Raw genomic sequence first — 18,627 nt, 5'->3', positions numbered from 1 at the left:
TGTTGTTTGTGACTGCTAATTATTAATCTTCCATATTTGGCAGATATTACCTGCTGCAACGGAAATCCTAACTTTTCAAGCTACAATGTGTATTTATGAAAACAACGGAAGATGTATATCAAAGATAAATTAGGAAAGGCCATTTTCAAAGGATGATGACATAGAATTGATGACCACAAACATAAAAATAAAAACTAACCTGCATATGTCAGAATTTTATGTCAAATATGTAAACCATAAATAACAGTGGGAATATGTTTTCCATTTCACTCAAACACATTCAATAGCTCAAATTAAATCAGTTGGAAATGACCTTAAATACTTCAAACATATACTGTTGTTATAAATTTTTGATGATCACTTTGTTAATGTGTAATTTTCCTGAGAAAAGTCAATAACGATTAATTAAAATATTCTGTCAGGTTGTAAAAATAAAAATAAGGCAGTTAACAAGATTGTCATTTGGTGTATTTTTTTTTTTTAACGTTTTCTACGTCCATCGAGGCTTTAATGCATAAATAATCTGTTTCCGTATCACAGGCAAATGGACAGTCACTGCACGACCTTCTGCTGCACTTCTTGACAGAATGAAAAGAATCGCCATATTGCAATGTCGAGGGCTTAGGACACTGTAAAGCAGCATATTGCACATTCTAAAAGTTATCAATCTTGAAGAAAAGCTTGTACAGCCCAATCGTCACTGTATTCCTACCATCATTTTGTAGGTGTCACATCTTTAGGCAATGTAGCTTCTGTAGCTCTTCTAACAAAAAGGTAACTGTGATAAAGTTGTTTTTTTAGACCAAATAAAATAATAGATCTCCTGTACTGTCCCTGTTGGTGTGCTGCTACTGAGTACTGTAAGAGGAAAAACAGTTTCTTCATTACAGGAGTCTATGCTCTTATGAGAGCAATGATAACATTGTGCTTTTCAATAATCCAGGGAAAGTCAACTGAATTACTGAGTTCATGAAAGTCATTTATTTTTTTCTCTTGTCCATTTGATCATAGTTTCTGGTGAGCGGTATAAGAATATTAGTTTGGCATATAAATCTTCTTCCAGTTCCAGTTCCCCGGTCTCTCGGACTAGGAAAATGTCGGTGCACAGTTTCAATATACGGTCCACATTTGGTAGCTCTTCAAACATGATCGAATGAGATATCCCACTAAAGAACTCACGGACAAATTTTCCAATTACAAGTACCACAGAGGCATACAGTCCCATTATTCTGTGAATAGAAAATACATGTTACTCCATAAATCATGCTTGTGTTGTACTTTGGTAATGGATCACCTTGTCAATTCAGAGAATGCCTTGCATTCATTCAAACAATGATGGGTATTCTGCGGATGGTGCCCATGCTGAGTAAGGGATCTCTGTGCTCACTATGAAGCATGGCAGCCGCACAGCATGCGACCTGTAAGACAGTGGCAATCACTGTAGTAGCATTGACTACTATCGTGATTTCCTGCTTCCATTGAAGTCCCACAGGTATGGCATATGCATATGAACATCGGTCCAAGCTGGACCAATGTAACACAATTCAGCTTTAAGCACCCATGTACATTTGCACTTAGAAAATCTTCCCCCTCTGTGAATCACTATATCTAAAATATATTGAATTATATTTTAAAAAGCAAATTAACACAGTTATAAATCACAATGCACAATAAATTAAGCTTATTAAAGTGATTGTAAAGTCTAGTTTACATTTTTTTTTATACTTACCTCCTCTGTGCAGTTGGTTTTGCACAGAGCAGCCCAGATCCTCCTCTTCTTGGGTCCCTCTTCACTGCTCCTGGCCCCTCCCTCCTTTTGAGTGCCCCCACAGCAAGAAGCTTGCTATGGGGGCACCTGAGATGAGTAACAGCTGTGTGCGTCCATTCAGACATTGAGCCCCAACCTGGCCCTGCCCCCCCTCTCCCCTGATTGGCTAACTGACTTTAATTGACAGCCGTGGGAGCCAATGGCGCCACTGCTGTGTCTCAGCCAATCAGGAGGATAGTCCCGGATAGCTAAGACACTCGTGGACATCGCTGGTCAGAGATGGGGCTCAGGTAAGTAATTAATGGGTGCTAGTGAGACTGATACACACAGAAGGTTATTTATCCTAATGCTGGAAGATTTACCCCTTTCATGACCAGGCCTTTTTTTTGTGATACGGCACTGCGCTATTTTAACTGACAATTGCGTGGTCATGCAATGCTGTACCCAAATAAAAAGTATGTCCTTTTTTTCCCCACAAATAGAGCTTGGGTGGGGAGTAAATGTGTTTTGGTATATTCTCCTGCGTGACCAATTTACAGTGATTTCTATTGTATTGGCCAAATGTTGTTACGTTTAACGCTGTAAACTCAATACAAATAGTAATAAAAAAAAAAACATATGGGGCTATCAAAGGGTTGACGGTGTGCTTAGCCAGTGCTTGTGCACTGTGTGGGAGGTGCTTTTACTACTGACAGAATGGTGATCTGCCTTGTTTACATAGGCAAATCGGCATTCTGTCTTTCTGCCCAATGATCGGCAAGTGCCGGCAGACATTGAGTATAATCACAGCGGGAGCAGGTTGCCGGTGGCACACATGCACGTCCCAGACCTGGCAGTGCAGGATCATGTACTAGGTACATGATCTGGCACAGTAGAACCACCTTGCCGCCGTATATGTAAGTTATACAGTCAGCAAGTGGTTATAATTAGTGTGAAGACATGTTAATCTTGTTTGCATTTTGGACAATCAGGCTGTTCACTTACAATGTAAAATACTTTGTGCTCTAAGCAGTAAAACCATGTCCCAAGGAGCCTGTGTTTTTAAATAATGCCATGTCTAAAAGGAAGCAACCCATAATAACGGTATGAGAAAAAAGTACTTACCCATAACCTGCTAAGAATCCTAAACTAGGAGGGCTGACTTTATCGCTGAAAACAATTAATTCCAAGCCAGTTTTGTCGACAAAGTTCTTATTGGATTGATTGAGGACCCACCATTCTTGAACACTAGCTCCAATAACATCTCTTTTTAGAGAGACGCTAATATTTACAAATGTTTGGCCTGTGAATAAAGTATAGGATTAAAAACAATAGTGTTTTAGTCACCCATATACAGACGAACTACAGTATATGTTTAAAAAAGCTTACCTTTAAGGAGTTGCAGAATGGGTCTTGCAACTGAATCTTTTGGTGCTTTTATGTACCATGGATACATTTTTTCAAGTGTTCTGCGGAACAAGACAAAACACTATTATTGTTATGTACTTATATATTTACATCTTTCTAAATCATTTTCATCTAAAACTTCTCAACAAGTTAGAATACAGTGGGAAAATGACTTAAAGCAGAACTATAGGCAAATGTTCTTTTTTATATATTTTAGAGCAGCAGATGGTTATAACAACTGCCAGATTTTTTTTTGTTTTGTTTTTGTCATCTGTGTCCCCTTTTCAGAGATTCCCCTTTACTTCCTGTCCCATAGCCAAACAAGAAGTTCCCCCCAGATCACCAGAACTAGTACCCCATTGCAAGATTTCCCCTCTATTATTTGCTATTACTTACTCTGGGGACAACATCAAATTTGGGATTTTCTGTACTTTCACTTGATGATAATGGTAAACAGGACAAATAGAGAACACTAATCTCCTCCACATGGGCACAGCAATAAAAACTGACAGTGAGGCCTCATACACACGACCGAACATGTCTGCTGAAACTGGTCCGCGGACCAGTTTCCGCGGACATGTCCGACCGTGTGTAGGGCCTACCGGACCGGATTCCTGGGCTAGCGGACAGGTTTCCAGCGGACAAAATTTTATTAGCATGCTAAGAAACTTGTCCGCTGGAACCATGCTCGTCGGACATGTCCGATGGTCAGTATGACTCATCGGACATGTCCGCTGGTTATGACGTATAACCAGCGGCCCGAAATCCCGCGCATGCGTCGAATTGATTCGACGCATGCGTGAAAGCATTGACCTTCCGTGTCAGAGAACGTCGGTGTCGTCTACGTCACCCCGTTCTCTGTCCGCGGGGATTTTGGTCTGATGGTGTGTACACACATCAGACCAAAACCTCCCAGCAGACATGTCCGATGAAAACGGTCCGCGGACCATTTTCATCGGACGTGTCTGGCCGTGTGTACAAGGCCTCATGGTGTTGCGCTCCAATAGCATAGAATGGTGTAATTGGTAAAAATGTATAAATAACCAAAATAGTATAATTGATAAATGAATGTGCAAATATGCAAATAGACTGACTGGAAGATAAAAATCGCTATAAATGCTAAGATAAGGTGCATCCAAAGGTGTACTGAATGAATGTGCAAACAGTGCAGATAAGGTGATTCAGGTGCATAAATAAAATCACCACTTAGAGACAATAGTATACCTTTGGATGCACCTTATCTTAGCATTTATAGCGATTTTTATCCTTCAGTCAGTCTATTTGCATATTTGCACATTCATTTATCAATTATACTATTTTGGTTATTTATACATTTTTACCAATTACACCATTCTATGCTATTGGAGCGCAACACCGTCTCTTGATTTTTTCCATGTCTCACTGTGGGTAGTGATTGGCCCATACGGTAGTTGCCGCACCTTTACTCTCTGCACACATAGGGCTAGATTCACATAGATTTCGGCGGGCGTAGCGTATCTCAGATACACTACGCCGCCGTAACTTAGAGCAGCAGGTCCTGTATTCACAAAGAAGTTGCGCTCTAACTTACGGCGGTGTAGTGCAACTGGGGCGGCGTAAGCCTGCCTAATTCAAAATAGGCTGGTTGGGGGCGTGTTCTATGCAAAATACTATTGACCCCACATATTTGACGTTTCTAACGAACGGCGCATGCGCCGTCCGTGGATGTATCCCAGTGCGCATGCTCCAAATTACGCCGCAAAGACTCATTGGTTTCGACGTGAACGTAACTTACGCCCAGCCCCATTCACGGACGACTTACGCAAACGACATAAAACGTGAAAAATTTGACGTGGTTCCGACGTCCATACTTAACATTGGCTGCGCCATCTTTTTGGTGGTTTATCTTTACGCCTGAAAACACCTTACGTAAACGGCGTATCTTTACTGCGACGGCCGGGCGTACGTTCGTGAATTGGCTTATCTATCTGATATGACATATTCTAGGTGTAAATCAGCGTACACGCCCCCAGCGGCCAGCGTAAATATGCATTTAAGATACGATGGCGTAGGAGACTTACGCCGGTCGTATCTTAGCAATATTTAAGCGTATCTCAGTTTGAGAATACGCTTAAATATACGACTGCGGGGATTCGGACTTACAACGGCGTATCTACTGATACGCCCGTCCTAAGTCTACATGAATCTGGCCCATAGTTTCCGATGTAGCGCAGGAATAACTACTTTACCCAAAAACTGACAGTGGTTCTAATCCCTCTCCATTCTATCTAAAACTTGAACAAAAAAAGCCTTAAAGTGTTACTAAACCCAGGACCCTGCATTTTCTTAATTTTGTTCACCCACAGTACACAGAACATGGAAATGCAATTATTTTTGTATATATAAACTTCTAAGTACCTTTACTCATCAGCAATTTATAACAGTCTTATCCTTTCTATCAGTGTCTGGTTAAAGCTTGTAGGAGGAGTTTTCATTCTCCTCTGACTGTCCTATGAGGTTGCATGACCCCTGACCCTTTGTCTGGACAGTGCTGATTGGCCCTGTGCTGATCACATACACCCTTTCAGAAAAAAAAACTCTCTAGCAATACACACCAAACTGAGCATGTGCAGAGTGCCTCTAAAGCCTGTACCATCAGCAGATGGATTGGGGACAGTAAAAGACGGGAGGATCAGAGAAGATAGGATCAAACTGTTTTTTTTTACACAATACGAAGGATTAACACCTTAGGCTCCACATGCTTTACTGCTTCAGGGCAGCTGTGTGAAGTGAGTGTGGAAGAAGTTCACAGAAGCATGCTAAAGCGGTGCTGGCTCCTCCCCTTCATACACAATTGTTTCTTACATTTGCTAACTCTGTTTATTTATAATCTCTTCTTTCTTCTGACAATGCACTAGCAATACTGCTGCCCCCTGGCTTCCTCTGCTCCATCCCAGCCTCTGGACTCCCCTGACCTCTCCTGCTTACTGCACCCCACACTTTATACGTATACTTTCCTGCACTGAGGCCTGTGTTCTCCCTTTCCTTGAATTCATATTGAATTATATATATATTTTAATGTTGTTGAACTTGTTTGCATAGCAGACCAATGCTTTTCTGTTAGGGGGGGGGGGCGCGTTTGTTGGGGTCACACAAGTTTTATCAGGAATGCTAAAAAGGACCATGAAAACAGAAAGTCTTTGTGGACAGGCAGACGTGTAATGCTAGTCATACACCAGCCCCCAAAATTTCCACTCGCCTGATTGCATTAGGCTAGTGAAAATAAGCTGGGGGCGAGCGTTCCAGCATGGGCAGATGGCGGGTCTGCTCAGCTTTCACTAACGCCAATGACTCCATGCACACTATAAGCTCAAAAAATTCCATAAAAACGCTGTATAAAAAACGCTCATAATAGTGTTTTTGTGCCAGCTTTTAGCAGCTTTCAGCTTTTTCGCTCCCAAAATCAAAACTTTTTCTTTTTTTCTGCTTCAAAAGTTGCTGCTAGGAGCGTTTTTTAAAGCTAGTGTGCATAGAGCTGTTATTTCTTAGTGCCACTGACACCAATGACCGCAAGTTAATTTTGATATCCCAAGTTTATTTACAGCATCAAAAAATAGGAAATAGCTAAGGGCTGATTAACACACATTGGGCCTGATTAACTAAATGTTATGCGCATGCGCTGGTGCATGGATCGTATCCTCAACATACCAAACCAAATCATATCTTCATGGTATCTACTATGTGCCTTATCAGGAGAGAAATTGCCACCAGGTGATTGGTGTATTTCTCTATGGCCCAGATTCTCAAAGGGCTTACGACGGCGCAACGCCATCGTAAGTCCTAATCTGGGGCGTCGTATCTATGCGACTGATTCTTAGAATCAGTTACGCGTAGATATCCCTTAGATCTGACAGGCGTAAGGCTCTTACGCTGTCAGATCTTAAATGCAATTTTTTTCCCGCCGCTAGGTCTCGCCTCGTCGTTTTCCCCTTCGTCTATGCAAATTAGCTATTTATGCGAGATTCCCGAACGTACGCGCGGACGACGCAGTGAGTATATGACGTTTCCGTAAGCGTAAACTTACACCTGCTATATCAGGGGTAAGTTTACGAAGGTCCGTCGTATGCCATGTTAAGTATGGCGTCGGGTCAGCGTCGGCTTTTTCCGTCGTTTACGTTGTTTTCCTAATGATTATGAGCCTACACAGATTAACGCTTACATTTGTTGAATTTTCGGTGGGTTGTAAGATTCAACATCTGAAAATCGTAACACATAGCAAAAAAAACAGCATTATCTGGATGTTCAACATGCATGTCAAACTAAAGCCTCATACACACGATCAGATTTTCTGCGGACTAAGCGTAGGACTTTTGTCTGAAGGGCGTTGGCCAGGAAACAAATGGAAAAGAATTGTCGTCCAAAAAAAACACGAAACGATGTGTTTTTTCAGCTCTTTAGCCTTTAGCGCCACCCTTTGGGCAACTTCTGGTAATGTTGTGTTATGATGACCAATGCTTCCGAGCATGCGTGTATGTATTTTGGAGTTTTGTCCGACGGACTTGTGTACACACGATCGGAAAATCCGACAACACACAATTGTTGGCGGACAATTTTAAAGCATGCTATCCCACATTTGTCTGCGTAAAATCCGACAACAGTTGTCCGATAGAGCATACAAACGGTCGGATTTTCTGCCAACAGCTTATCATCATTCAATTCCCGTCGGATAATCCGATCAGTGTGTATGAGGCTTAAGACTGCATTGCATTAAACACCAGTATAAATTAGCTAGATAAGTTCAAGGATCGTATTTTCCCTACATTAATAATGCAAGTGTTCCACAGCAATTTATCTCTACTCTTGTGTACAGTTTAACCTTGGATTATGAGCATAATCCATTCCAGGAGTATGCTCGTAATCCAAAGTACTCGCATATCAAAGCGAGTTTTCCCATTGAAGTCAATGGAAACGAAAATAATTTGTTCCGCATTGACTTCAATGGGATGCAATACCGAATGCAGCCAGAGGTGGGGGCGCCAGAGAGCGCCGAAAATGGCCGAAAAGGCCCAAGGACACTTCGGCTTGTTTCCTGTACCTCAGGCCAAATGAGGTACTGCAGGCCAATGTTTGGCTTTTCTCGGCTCCTGCGCCCCCGTACCTCAGGCCAAATGAGGTACTGCATGCCTAGTTTCAGCTCTGCTCAGCTTCTGCGCCCCCGTACCTCAAGCCAAATTAGTTACTGCAGGCCTATTTAGCTTGAATATTGCTCGTCTTGCGAATTAAAAAAAAAAAGTTGCTCGCAAATCAAAACCCTCTCAAACCAAGTTACTCTTAAACCAAGGTTCCACTGTATTCGCTTTAGTATATAACAACCATTGAGTACAGAGTCTTTGAATAAATACTCATAAGTATACTCATACTTACACTGGAGTTGAAGTGTTTAGTTTCAACATGTTGGCCAGGGCTGTTCGTGTTTCATTCGACAATGAAACGGTATGTTTCTCACCCGAGATCTCTGCATTGGCTCCAAGACTCATGTTCCTATGTGGGTGTACAGAAAAGAAATGAGCAAACGGCAAACAATGCTCAGTATGCAGATAAAAGTGCAAAAAACATTTCAGATAATATATTTTATATAGGGTGTCTGATTGAAGAACAGTCACTACAATCGATCAGCTTTTCTCGTTTCTGTTGGTAGAAACATGTAAAGGGGAACACTGACTGGTCTTTAGGTAGGAAGCAAATTCAGTTTTATAGCCAGATATTAGCCACACATGACTAACACAAATATGTTTATAGCTTTATACATACTGTGGACAGCTGGAACTACCTAAAGTATAACCCTATAGGGCAGCCAGCATTGGGTTGGTAGAGGCAAGAGTCTTAGGTTAATGTTTATAGTAACAGCCATCATAGTGCAGTAAATTGTATCACCCTACATGACAGGCAAGGATGGGATGATTTCCTTTTGTGAAATCCTAACTTTGCAACAAAGCTGTACTTTATGTTCACAGCAGTTAAAAAAAATTAACAGCCACTAAAATGTTAAAGTGGTTGTAAAGGTTATTTTTTTTTTTTTACATTGAAAGATAAGAGATGTTATTCTTACCTGCTATGTGCAATGGTATTGCATATAGAGGCCCTTTACCTCCTCTTCTGGAGTCCCCCCGCCAGCACCCTCTGCTTCTTCTACATCTGAGTGCCTCCTCAGCAAGCCAGCTTCTGAGGAGGCACCCTTGCGGGCACGCTTCCCTGCCAGGCTGTGTGCATCCGTAGACACACACAGCCCAGCAGGGCCGTGCCCCCGCTGGCTCTTACAAGATTTGACTGACAGCAGCAGAAGCTCCTGCTGCTCTCAGAGTCTCCTGTGAGAAGAAGAAGAAGAGAGGGGATGGAGGCGGGTAGTGGCGATATTTTTACCTCAACAACTTAAGCCCTGGAAGGTTTACCCCCTTCATGACCAGACCATTTTTTGCGATACGGCATTGCGCTACTTTAACTGACAATTGCGCGGTAGCCAAGTACCCAAATACATATTGATGTTTTTTTCCCCACAAATAGAGCTTTGTTTTGGTGGTACCTCTGCGGTTTTAATTTTTTTGTGCTATTAACAAAAAAAGAATGACAATAAAAAAAAAAAAAACACAATATTGTTTACTTTCTGCTATAAAATATACACAATAATATTTTTTTTATAAATCGAATTTATTTATTAATTAAGGCCAATATGTATTCTGTTACATGTTTTTGGTAAGCGTACATTGATTGGTTTGTGCAAAAGTTATAGCTTCTACAAACTATGGGATAGATTTACGGAATTTTTATTTTTATTTCTATTTTCTACTAGTAATGATGGCAATCATTGATTTTTAGCGGCACTGCGGCATTGCAGTGGACAAATCGGACACTAAGTGACACTTTTTGGAGACCAGTAACACCAATACAGTGATCAGTGCGGAAAAAAAAATGCATTCTCACTGTACTAATGACACTGGCAGGGAATGGGTTAACATTGAGGTGATCAAAGGGTTAAGTGTGCTCCTAGGGAGTGCTTTCTTCTGTGTGGGGGTGGCTTAACTGGGGGAAGACAGAGATCCATGTTTCTGCTTAGCAGAAACGCAAGATCTCCATCTTCCTCTCTGACAGAACGGTGGTCTGACTTGTTGACATAGGCAGCCATTCTGCCTCTCCTGTCAACGATCGGCAGGTCCTGGCGGACATCGAGTCTCCTGGACCCGGTGATTGGCTCCCGCTGTGTTCAGTCACTCAGACCCTGTACACAAAATCACATACCTGGTACGTGATTTCGCACAGGAGAGCCGGCCTGCCGCAGTATATCTTAATTAATGCTTAGAATGCATTAGGGTAAAATTATTAGACTTTAGAAATACATTTAGTACATTGACCAATCATTGCCAAAGGCCGGAATTCTATAAAATGTAATTTGGGGCTATTTTTACTACTGATAATAAATTGATAATCAAAACCTGCTTGAGTCTGCAGACTGGTCAAAAAAATAAATAAAAAATGACAATATCTATTGTGCTTTTTCCAGGCAAAAATCAAAAGCCATAGTGATAAACTACTTGATCCATTCTGCACTTTTTTTTGTAAATCCAAATCACATAAATGTAGTCCAAAACTCGGAGCGGCCATATCAGGCTCTCAGTGGCTTACTGAAAGGCTGAGACAGATATCAGTCCAGGCGCCTGGAGGATTCAGACTTTATTGTTGTGATAACGCGGTGCCTGGACTGATTCCTGTGACATCAGCAGGGAATGGAATTCAGAATGAAAACGGGTCACAGGTGGGCAAAACGAATTGCGACCCATAGGAGAAGCCCAGCCAAACATACTCAAGCTGGACTTCTCCTTTAACAAAATTGATTTCTGACACTTTATATATTATTTCAGATTGATCAGTACTGCATAAACATGTTAAGTTTTAATTTGATGTTGCTGACAGGTGCAGAAGAATTGTGACACATATCCATACCTATGAATAGCCCAGGAAACAACCAATGTGAATTCATGAGTTAAATCTGCAATGCTTTCTATCATCATTGCTCTGCTCGGAGGGCTAATGGTCCATAGAGAATTCGAATTTCCTTCTAGTTCTGCAATAATAATGTCTTCTGATGCATAGGCTTCCAAGAACTGAAGAGCAGTCTGAAAGAATAAACAACTCTGTGTTACAATAGGCAGAAGCATCTTTTTATTTGCACTAATTTAAGCCTCACCATTAAACAGAACTCAACAGCAAAAAAAAATGGGAACTATTTAGGGGCATTGAGAAAAGCTAAAAGTTGTCACAATTTTTGCTGTACTGTCTATTAATGTATTACTAAGTTCAGGTCTTTTCTTCTCAGAGAAAAGGTGAAGAAACTCATCCCACTCCCCTAGGCCACACTGGTCTCTGCCCCCTGCCCACATGTAGAACCTCCCTCCAGGAACGCCCCTTGTCTCCATCCCTACACACCTCCTAGCACCGCACCCTTTGGAGAACAGGTAACCAAGTATAATTTAGGGGGCTGTGCAAGAAATTTGTATGGACTTTTTAAATAAAAAGCAACATTGAAAAATGCACAAAACATTAGAAATACCCAGCACTTACCAAAGTAAGCTCAGAGGCACTTCCAGATGATTTCAACAGGCCCATATCCCACAAAGCGACAGCCCCATATCTAGTAAAGAGACGACCCCTATATCCAGTAAAGAGATGACCCCCATATCCAGCAAAGAGACAGCCCAATCCAACACAGAGATGGCCCCATATCAGTTAAGAGATGACGCCATATCCAGCAAAGAGACAGCCCACTCCAACAAAGAGACAGCTAAGGCCTTGTACACACGGCCAGACATGTCCGATGAAAACGGCTTGCGGACCAATTTCATCGGACATGTCTGCTGGGAGGTTTTGGTCTGATGTGTGTACACACCATTAGTCCAAAATCCCCGCGGACAGAGAACGCGGTGACGTATACGACACCGACGTTCTCTGACGCGGAAGTTTAATGCTTCTACGCATGCGTCAAATCAATTCGACGCATGCGCAGGATTTCGAGCCGCTGGTTATACGTCATAACCAGCGGACATGTCCGATGAGTCATACTGACCATCGAACATGTCCGACGGACATGGTTCTAGCGGACAAGTTTCTTAGCATGCTAAGAAACTTTTGTCCGCTGGAAACCTGTCCGCTAGCCCAGGAATCCGGTCCGGTAGGCCCTTCACACGGTCGGACATGTCCGCGGAAACTGGTCCGCGGACCAGTTTCAGCAGACATGTTTGGTCGTGTGTACAAGGCCTCAGTCCAGCAAAAAGACAGCCCAAATCCAGCAAAGAAACAGCACAAATCCAGCAAAGAGACAGCCCAATCGAACAAAGAGAAAGCCCAGTTCAGCAAAGAGACAGCACCAATCCAGCAAAGAGACAGCCCAACCATTTACTAAAAAAAGGTTAAAAACTTCCATTCTGCTTCGCTGCTATACAGCGACAACGACTTTACTGGCTAGTCTGATGCCCTGTACACACGATCGGATATCTGATGGAATCTAATCCGATGGATTTTTTCATCGGATATCCAATAAAGCTGACTTTCATCAGTCTTGCCTACACACCATCGGTTAAAAATCCGATCGTGTCCAACGCGGTGACGTAAAACACTATGACCTGCTGAGAAAAATGAAGTTCAATGCTTCCGAGCATGCGTCGACTTGATTCTGAGCATGCGTGGATTTTTGACCGATGGATTTCCCCACAAACGATCGTTTTTTCTATCGTTTTGTTAACCATAAGAAAAATTTAAAACCGGTTCTATTTTTTTTCACCGATGGATAAAAAACCAATGGGGCCCACACACGATCGTTTCGTCCGATGAAAACGGTCCATCGGTCCGTTTCATCAGATGAACCAATCGTGTGTACAGGGCTTTAGTCTTAGGACTAAAATGGCATTTTAGTTTTACTCCCATTTTAGTCTTCTGCAATTGTTTTAGATTTAGTCGACTAAATCTCCAGTAGATTTTACTCGACTAAAACTAATTTTAGTCGTCTAAAATCGAATGGGTGTAATTAATTAAATGCATTAGTTAACATTTCTCTACAATTTCCAAACTCATTATATACTGCTGGAGTGAAAAATCTCATATGTTATTATTTATGGTATTGAGGTATGAACATGCACTACAGACCAGTGTTCATTTTAAATTCAAATTTCAATTTAGTTTTAGTCTTTTAGTCCCATTTTAGTTTTAGTTGTATTTTAGTCATCTCAATTGTTTTAGTTTTAGTTGTTTTTTAGTTGACTAAAATAGTATTAGTTTAGTCGACTAAAATGTTTTAGTCGTTTTAGTCTACGAAATTAACACTGGTTGCTACTATGGAATGACGCATAATATACTAAGACCAGGGCTTTTTTTTCAGGGGGAACTTGGTGGAACTCATTCCACCACCTCTGGCTTTGACCCTTTGGTGCCTGCTCACCAAAATCATTTGTAAACACAAAAGTCTGGTTTCTGTGTTTACAAGTGAAAGCGATTAAGTTCGCATGTGTTGCGCTATATAAGTTTTCATTCATTCATTCATTCAAAGCTCTGCACTCTGTGTGTAACCCCCTGAACTCTGTATGTAACGAAATCCTGGTATTAAATGACCTTTAAGACCCTCCTGCTGTCCATGAAATTTGACTGACCACACCCACTATTCCATGTGATTTGGAGGGTGTGGGTGGGGGGAGTAGTTTTGGGGCATCGTGATTGAGTTCCAGCACCTGTTCGAGAAAAAAAGCCCTGACTAAGACTAATCTTATGAAGTCATAAAGTGTATTAGCAGTACTGGGATGCTACGTGACATACAGCCTCATAAACAACAAGAACGTATTCTTCTATTTCTTAAGCTGGCCATACATGCTTAGTTCTTATTTGTTATTTGTTCAGGCCTCTGCCTCTATCTACACCAATGAAATGGATGGAAGAATCCCCCCTGCTTGGACATTGTATTCCGAAAGCAACTCAATGAAAAAAAAGCAAACCGATTCATCCAACACTGGAACCCAGAACCTGCTGCTTTCAGAATACACCGATTAGTGGCTGTAGCTGCTCATTGAATTTTTTTTTTTTTCCTAACATGTCCCTTTGACAGAAGTCAATTAAAAAATATCAACTTCTATTGAGAAGAAAAGCCCACACACTACTGGACTTGCTGGATTATGATTAGTGCGTGATCAACTTATTTTTTAATGCTAATTCAAAAGCGCAATAGCCATTGTAACTAACCAGAAGCCTTGTTGCCCTGTTTAATTGCAATGGAATGTCAGTGTTCTTAATAATGAATTCATTATGAGTCAATTCAAGAAATAATGGAACATTAGAGTGAGTGAGCAGCTTATGGGAGGACTTTAAGCACCAACTCTGGTTATAAGGTTATAAGGTTTCTATACTTACGGTGTCTTTGTGTTTTTTAAATCTGTTGTACATGCCCTCCGTCATATCTATAAGCTGGTTTTGTTGAGCGCTCATGGTAAAAATAGGCTGAAGGGAAAATAAAATCCATGAATGTGTGATACGTTTTACTTACAATGTGTAAAATAATAAACAACACAGAAACAATTAAAATTTCTTATCGCATCTACAACCTATTTCAGACATATTCCCTGTTAGGAGCAGTAACTACTCTATTCAAAAACAAATTAAATGTCATGTATAATTATCATTAGCATCCATTTACTCATTATCCAGCAGTTCAATTCTGCATGGGAGGAAGGAGCCTGGCCAGGATTTTGTTTGCCACACCAGTTGTTTTGAGGAACCTTTCTCTGGAGCCTATTACCAGTTTCACATGCCTATTACAGCCAGGGCCTGGGACTGGGAGTAAAAACCAGCCCTGGAAAACATGTCATACCAGCCCCATAGCATTATTATACCAGCCCAACATAATAACGTCATTATTTTCTTGTTCATGAAAGGGAAAACCATACATTTTAAAGCACATTTGAAGAGTGTATTATATATACTGTATTTATTGGCGTATAACACTCACTTTTTTACCCTGAAAAAAGAGGGTAAACTGTGCCTGTGTGTTATACACAGGGGGCAGTGGAAAGTTTATTTCCTGAAACTCCCCTCTTAAAGTTAGGGTGCGTGTTATACACCTGTGCGTGTTATACGCCGATAAATACGGTAGATAAGACAGATATGAAAGCACATAGGGCTAGGGATAGATAGAGATATCTATCTATCTATCTATCTATCTATCTATCTATCTATCTATCTATCTATCTATCTATCAGCAAATTCCAGTTAAAAGTTTTAAAAGTGGAGCAATCATCAAGGGGGACACCTTACATCAACTCCCCCTTACATCAATGACCCCCCCCCCCAGACTGGCCTGGCGGCGCTGTCACTGACCACCTCTCAGGTGCACTGTGCAGGGATCAGTCAGTCGGCTCCCGATTGGTGGCTCTGGTTTTCCTATAGTCTCCTCTCCACAGTCCATACATGTCTGACTTCTCCCATGACCCCCATCCCAGCAGTGCTCCCACCGTTGACTCCTCTCCAGACTGCAGACATGATATAAAACAGGAGATGGTCAGAGGTTGCAGACATAATACAGGAGATGTCAGAGGCTGTGGACATGGTACAGGAGATGTCAGAGGCTGCAGGGCATGATACAGGAGATGCCAGGGGCTGCAGGCATGATACAGGAAATGCCAGGGGCTGCGGGCATGGTACAGGAGATGCAGGGGCTGCGGGCATGGTACAGGAGATGCCAGGGGCTGCAGGCATGGTACAGGAGATGCAAGGGGCTGTGGGCATGGTAGAGGAAATGCCAGGGGCTGCGGGCATGATACAGGAGATGCCAGGGGCTGTGAGCATGATACAGGAGATGCCAGGGGCTGCGGGCATGGTACAGGAGGAGATGTCAAGATGGCAGAGACTGCGGCATGGTACAGGAGATGTCACAGGATTCAGGCATGGTACAGAAGATGTCAGAGGTTGTGGGGATGGTACAGGAGATGGTTAGAGCCTGAGGACATGATACTAAAGATGGTAAGATATGTAGACATGATACAGGAGATGGTCAGAGGATGCAGACATGGTACAAGAGATCAATGCAGCCTCAACAGTGCCCATCAAATGTAGCCTCAGTGTACCCATCCTTGCAGCCTCACTGTTCCCATCATCGCAGCCTGACCGTGCCCATCATCACAGCCTGACTGTGCCCATCATCGCAGCCTCACCGTGCCCATAATGCAGTCTCACAGTGCCCATAATCACAGCCTCACAGTGCCCAAAATCTCAGCCGTACCGTGCCCATAATGCAGTCTCACCCTGCCCATAATGCAGTTTCACCATGCCCATAATTGCAGCCTTACTGCAGTCAATGCCTATGCCCAGAGGCGTAACTAGAACCCTCAGGGCCCCCAAGAAACCATGAAAGTACCATGAAGGGCCCCTGGGACCTCTGGTCCCGGGGGCCATTTTAATGATCCTGGTGTCCTTTTCTCCCATCAGGTGGGGCCCTTGATCTTGGTCCTGCAGCAGGACCCCTTTTACACATTTGAACTGATTGGACTACCCATTGTTTTGTATGGGGAGGTCGGATGTAAACAGACGTGTCCATTTACACCTGTCTGCATCCGCTCTAGCAGATTGGATGACAGTCAGAGCGGTCCATAGAGAACAGCAGTCTGTGACCGTGTCCACTCTGCACAAGTGGAGCAGACACGGACCTGTCATCCGCCTGCTCAGCAGGGATCAGCAGAGAGTTCCCCCACTGAGCAGGTGGATTTGCTTGGCAGAGTCTGCCCATGTGAAAGGGCTCTAAGGGAGAGCTCTGTGGACTGTAATGTAAAGGGAAACTGATGTAAGGACCAGCAAAGCTAGCAGTTTTATGTAAGTGGAGGTGATCTGAGGACATTTTTTTCCTTGCTTCTAGCAGCAACAAAAAAAAACACCTGCCTTAGGAAGGATACTGCTGGGGATAACAAGGTGCATGTGCGAGAACGCTACATAGGTGTAAGCCTTTGCTTGTCTCTTTTCAGCATGGCCATAATGAGGAACAAGGAGGAGGAGTATGGGCCTTTTGCTACTGACTTGTCTTATCAGGGATGCTGCTCTGACAGCAGATATGTTGGAAAAAGCCCACTGCAGAGCTTTGTGAAATGGCCTGCATCAGTTGTATTAAATTAACTGCTCATTTCAGTCCTCTGTAAGCTGCCACTGTCCGTGAACAAAATCCTCCAGCACTGCAGGTCTGCCTCACTCTCTGAGGTTTCCTCCTCTTTAATCAGTGACACTCATGGAAGGGCTGCCACCTCATCATTCACCCCTCCTCATAGGTGGAGCCCACCTGGCAGTAAGCACCAGCTACTGGCACATCATGACCTCTTTCTTCTCCCCGCCTAATGGTCCCAACTTCTATGGTTCTAGCGCTATCTTCCTCATCCTCAATATCAGAAATTAATACTTGTTAATGGCCAAGATCATCCTTATGCAGCAAGTAAGTAAGTAAGTAAGATCATGTTATCAATTAATTCTGATGACTCTTCACTGCCAGTTTGCAAGACTATGGTGGTATTAGCAAACAAGAAGGAGGAAGCAGAAGGTGCATTATCTTCAGTTAAAGACAACTGGCTGCTCTGCGCCTAGGAGGAGGAAGAAAAAGGCAGGCTTTGTAATGCCGCATACACACGATCAGACTTTTGCCCTGGCCAAAAGCACATCGGAATTCCGACGAATTCGATCAGAGTAAAATAGAACATTTTCTATATTTAAACTCCGATGGAATTATTTCTCTGATGGGGCATACACACGGTCGGAATTTCTGATGGAAAAAGTCAGTTGGACTTTTTCCATCGGAAATTCCGATCATGTGTACGTGGCATTAGTCACTCAACTCCTCCTCTGCATGCTGTGGGTGTATAACACTGCCAATCCGAGAGAGAGAAGGCAGAGATGCCCTGATGCTTGATGGTGCAGCCCCCTTCGTCCTGCAGAATCCTCTAGCCCCCTACTACCTCTATTTGCAGATTCTCTGACTCTCAATTTAGGCCTATCTTATATTTTAAATAAAGGGGGTTGCCTAACCTTAATAGCAGCTATGACAACATTTGCTTTGCATTTTGCTTTGGTGCACTATACATAACCACACCAGTATGTGGTGATGTCCTGCAAACAAAGGGTAGCTTTGCTGCATAGGGGGCTGAAAAGGCCCAATTTGATAGCATAGTGCAGTTGACAGGTCTTCTTTAAGGAGACATCAGGAGTTTATTACATGTTTAAGGAGATACCAGTAATCTCACTTTACTGCTCTTTCTTACAATGTGAGTAAGCTGACTCATTGTAGTAGATTTGCTACAGCTAAAGAAATAGAATTTCCAAATGTATGTTCAATCAGAGGTGCTAATGTTTCCCTTGTACATGATTGGGTATTCAAAGCAAACACAAGTTCTCCTTATTTGCTAACATTCACTCTGCATAGTTAATATTCACTT

The 18,627-nt window shown here is 42.5% G+C and overlaps 1 protein-coding gene across 7 annotated transcripts in view; it reads right to left on the bottom strand.

Moving 5' to 3' along the window:
• Window positions 1–470: 470 nt before the first annotated feature.
• PIEZO2 (piezo type mechanosensitive ion channel component 2) overlaps window positions 471–18,627 on the bottom strand; it is a 432,615-nt gene continuing 414,458 nt past the window's right edge. For all 7 annotated transcript variants that reach the window (XM_040353951.1, XM_040353956.1, XM_040353950.1 and 4 more), the window contains 6 exons: window positions 14,576–14,662; window positions 11,129–11,301; window positions 8,558–8,674; window positions 3,137–3,216; window positions 2,873–3,050; window positions 471–1,229 (listed from right to left, as the gene is read on the bottom strand). In XM_040353951.1, the coding sequence (XP_040209885.1) occupies window positions 977–1,229; window positions 2,873–3,050; window positions 3,137–3,216; window positions 8,558–8,674; window positions 11,129–11,301; window positions 14,576–14,662 (888 nt within the window). In that variant the 3' untranslated portion in view covers window positions 471–976. The remainder of the gene's footprint in view (window positions 1,230–2,872; window positions 3,051–3,136; window positions 3,217–8,557; window positions 8,675–11,128; window positions 11,302–14,575; window positions 14,663–18,627) is intronic.

Source organism: Rana temporaria, chromosome 5 (genome assembly GCF_905171775.1).
Source record: "Rana temporaria chromosome 5, aRanTem1.1, whole genome shotgun sequence".
Taxonomy (NCBI): domain Eukaryota; kingdom Metazoa; phylum Chordata; class Amphibia; order Anura; family Ranidae; genus Rana; species Rana temporaria.
This window is presented reverse-complemented; position numbering and strand designations above follow the sequence as displayed.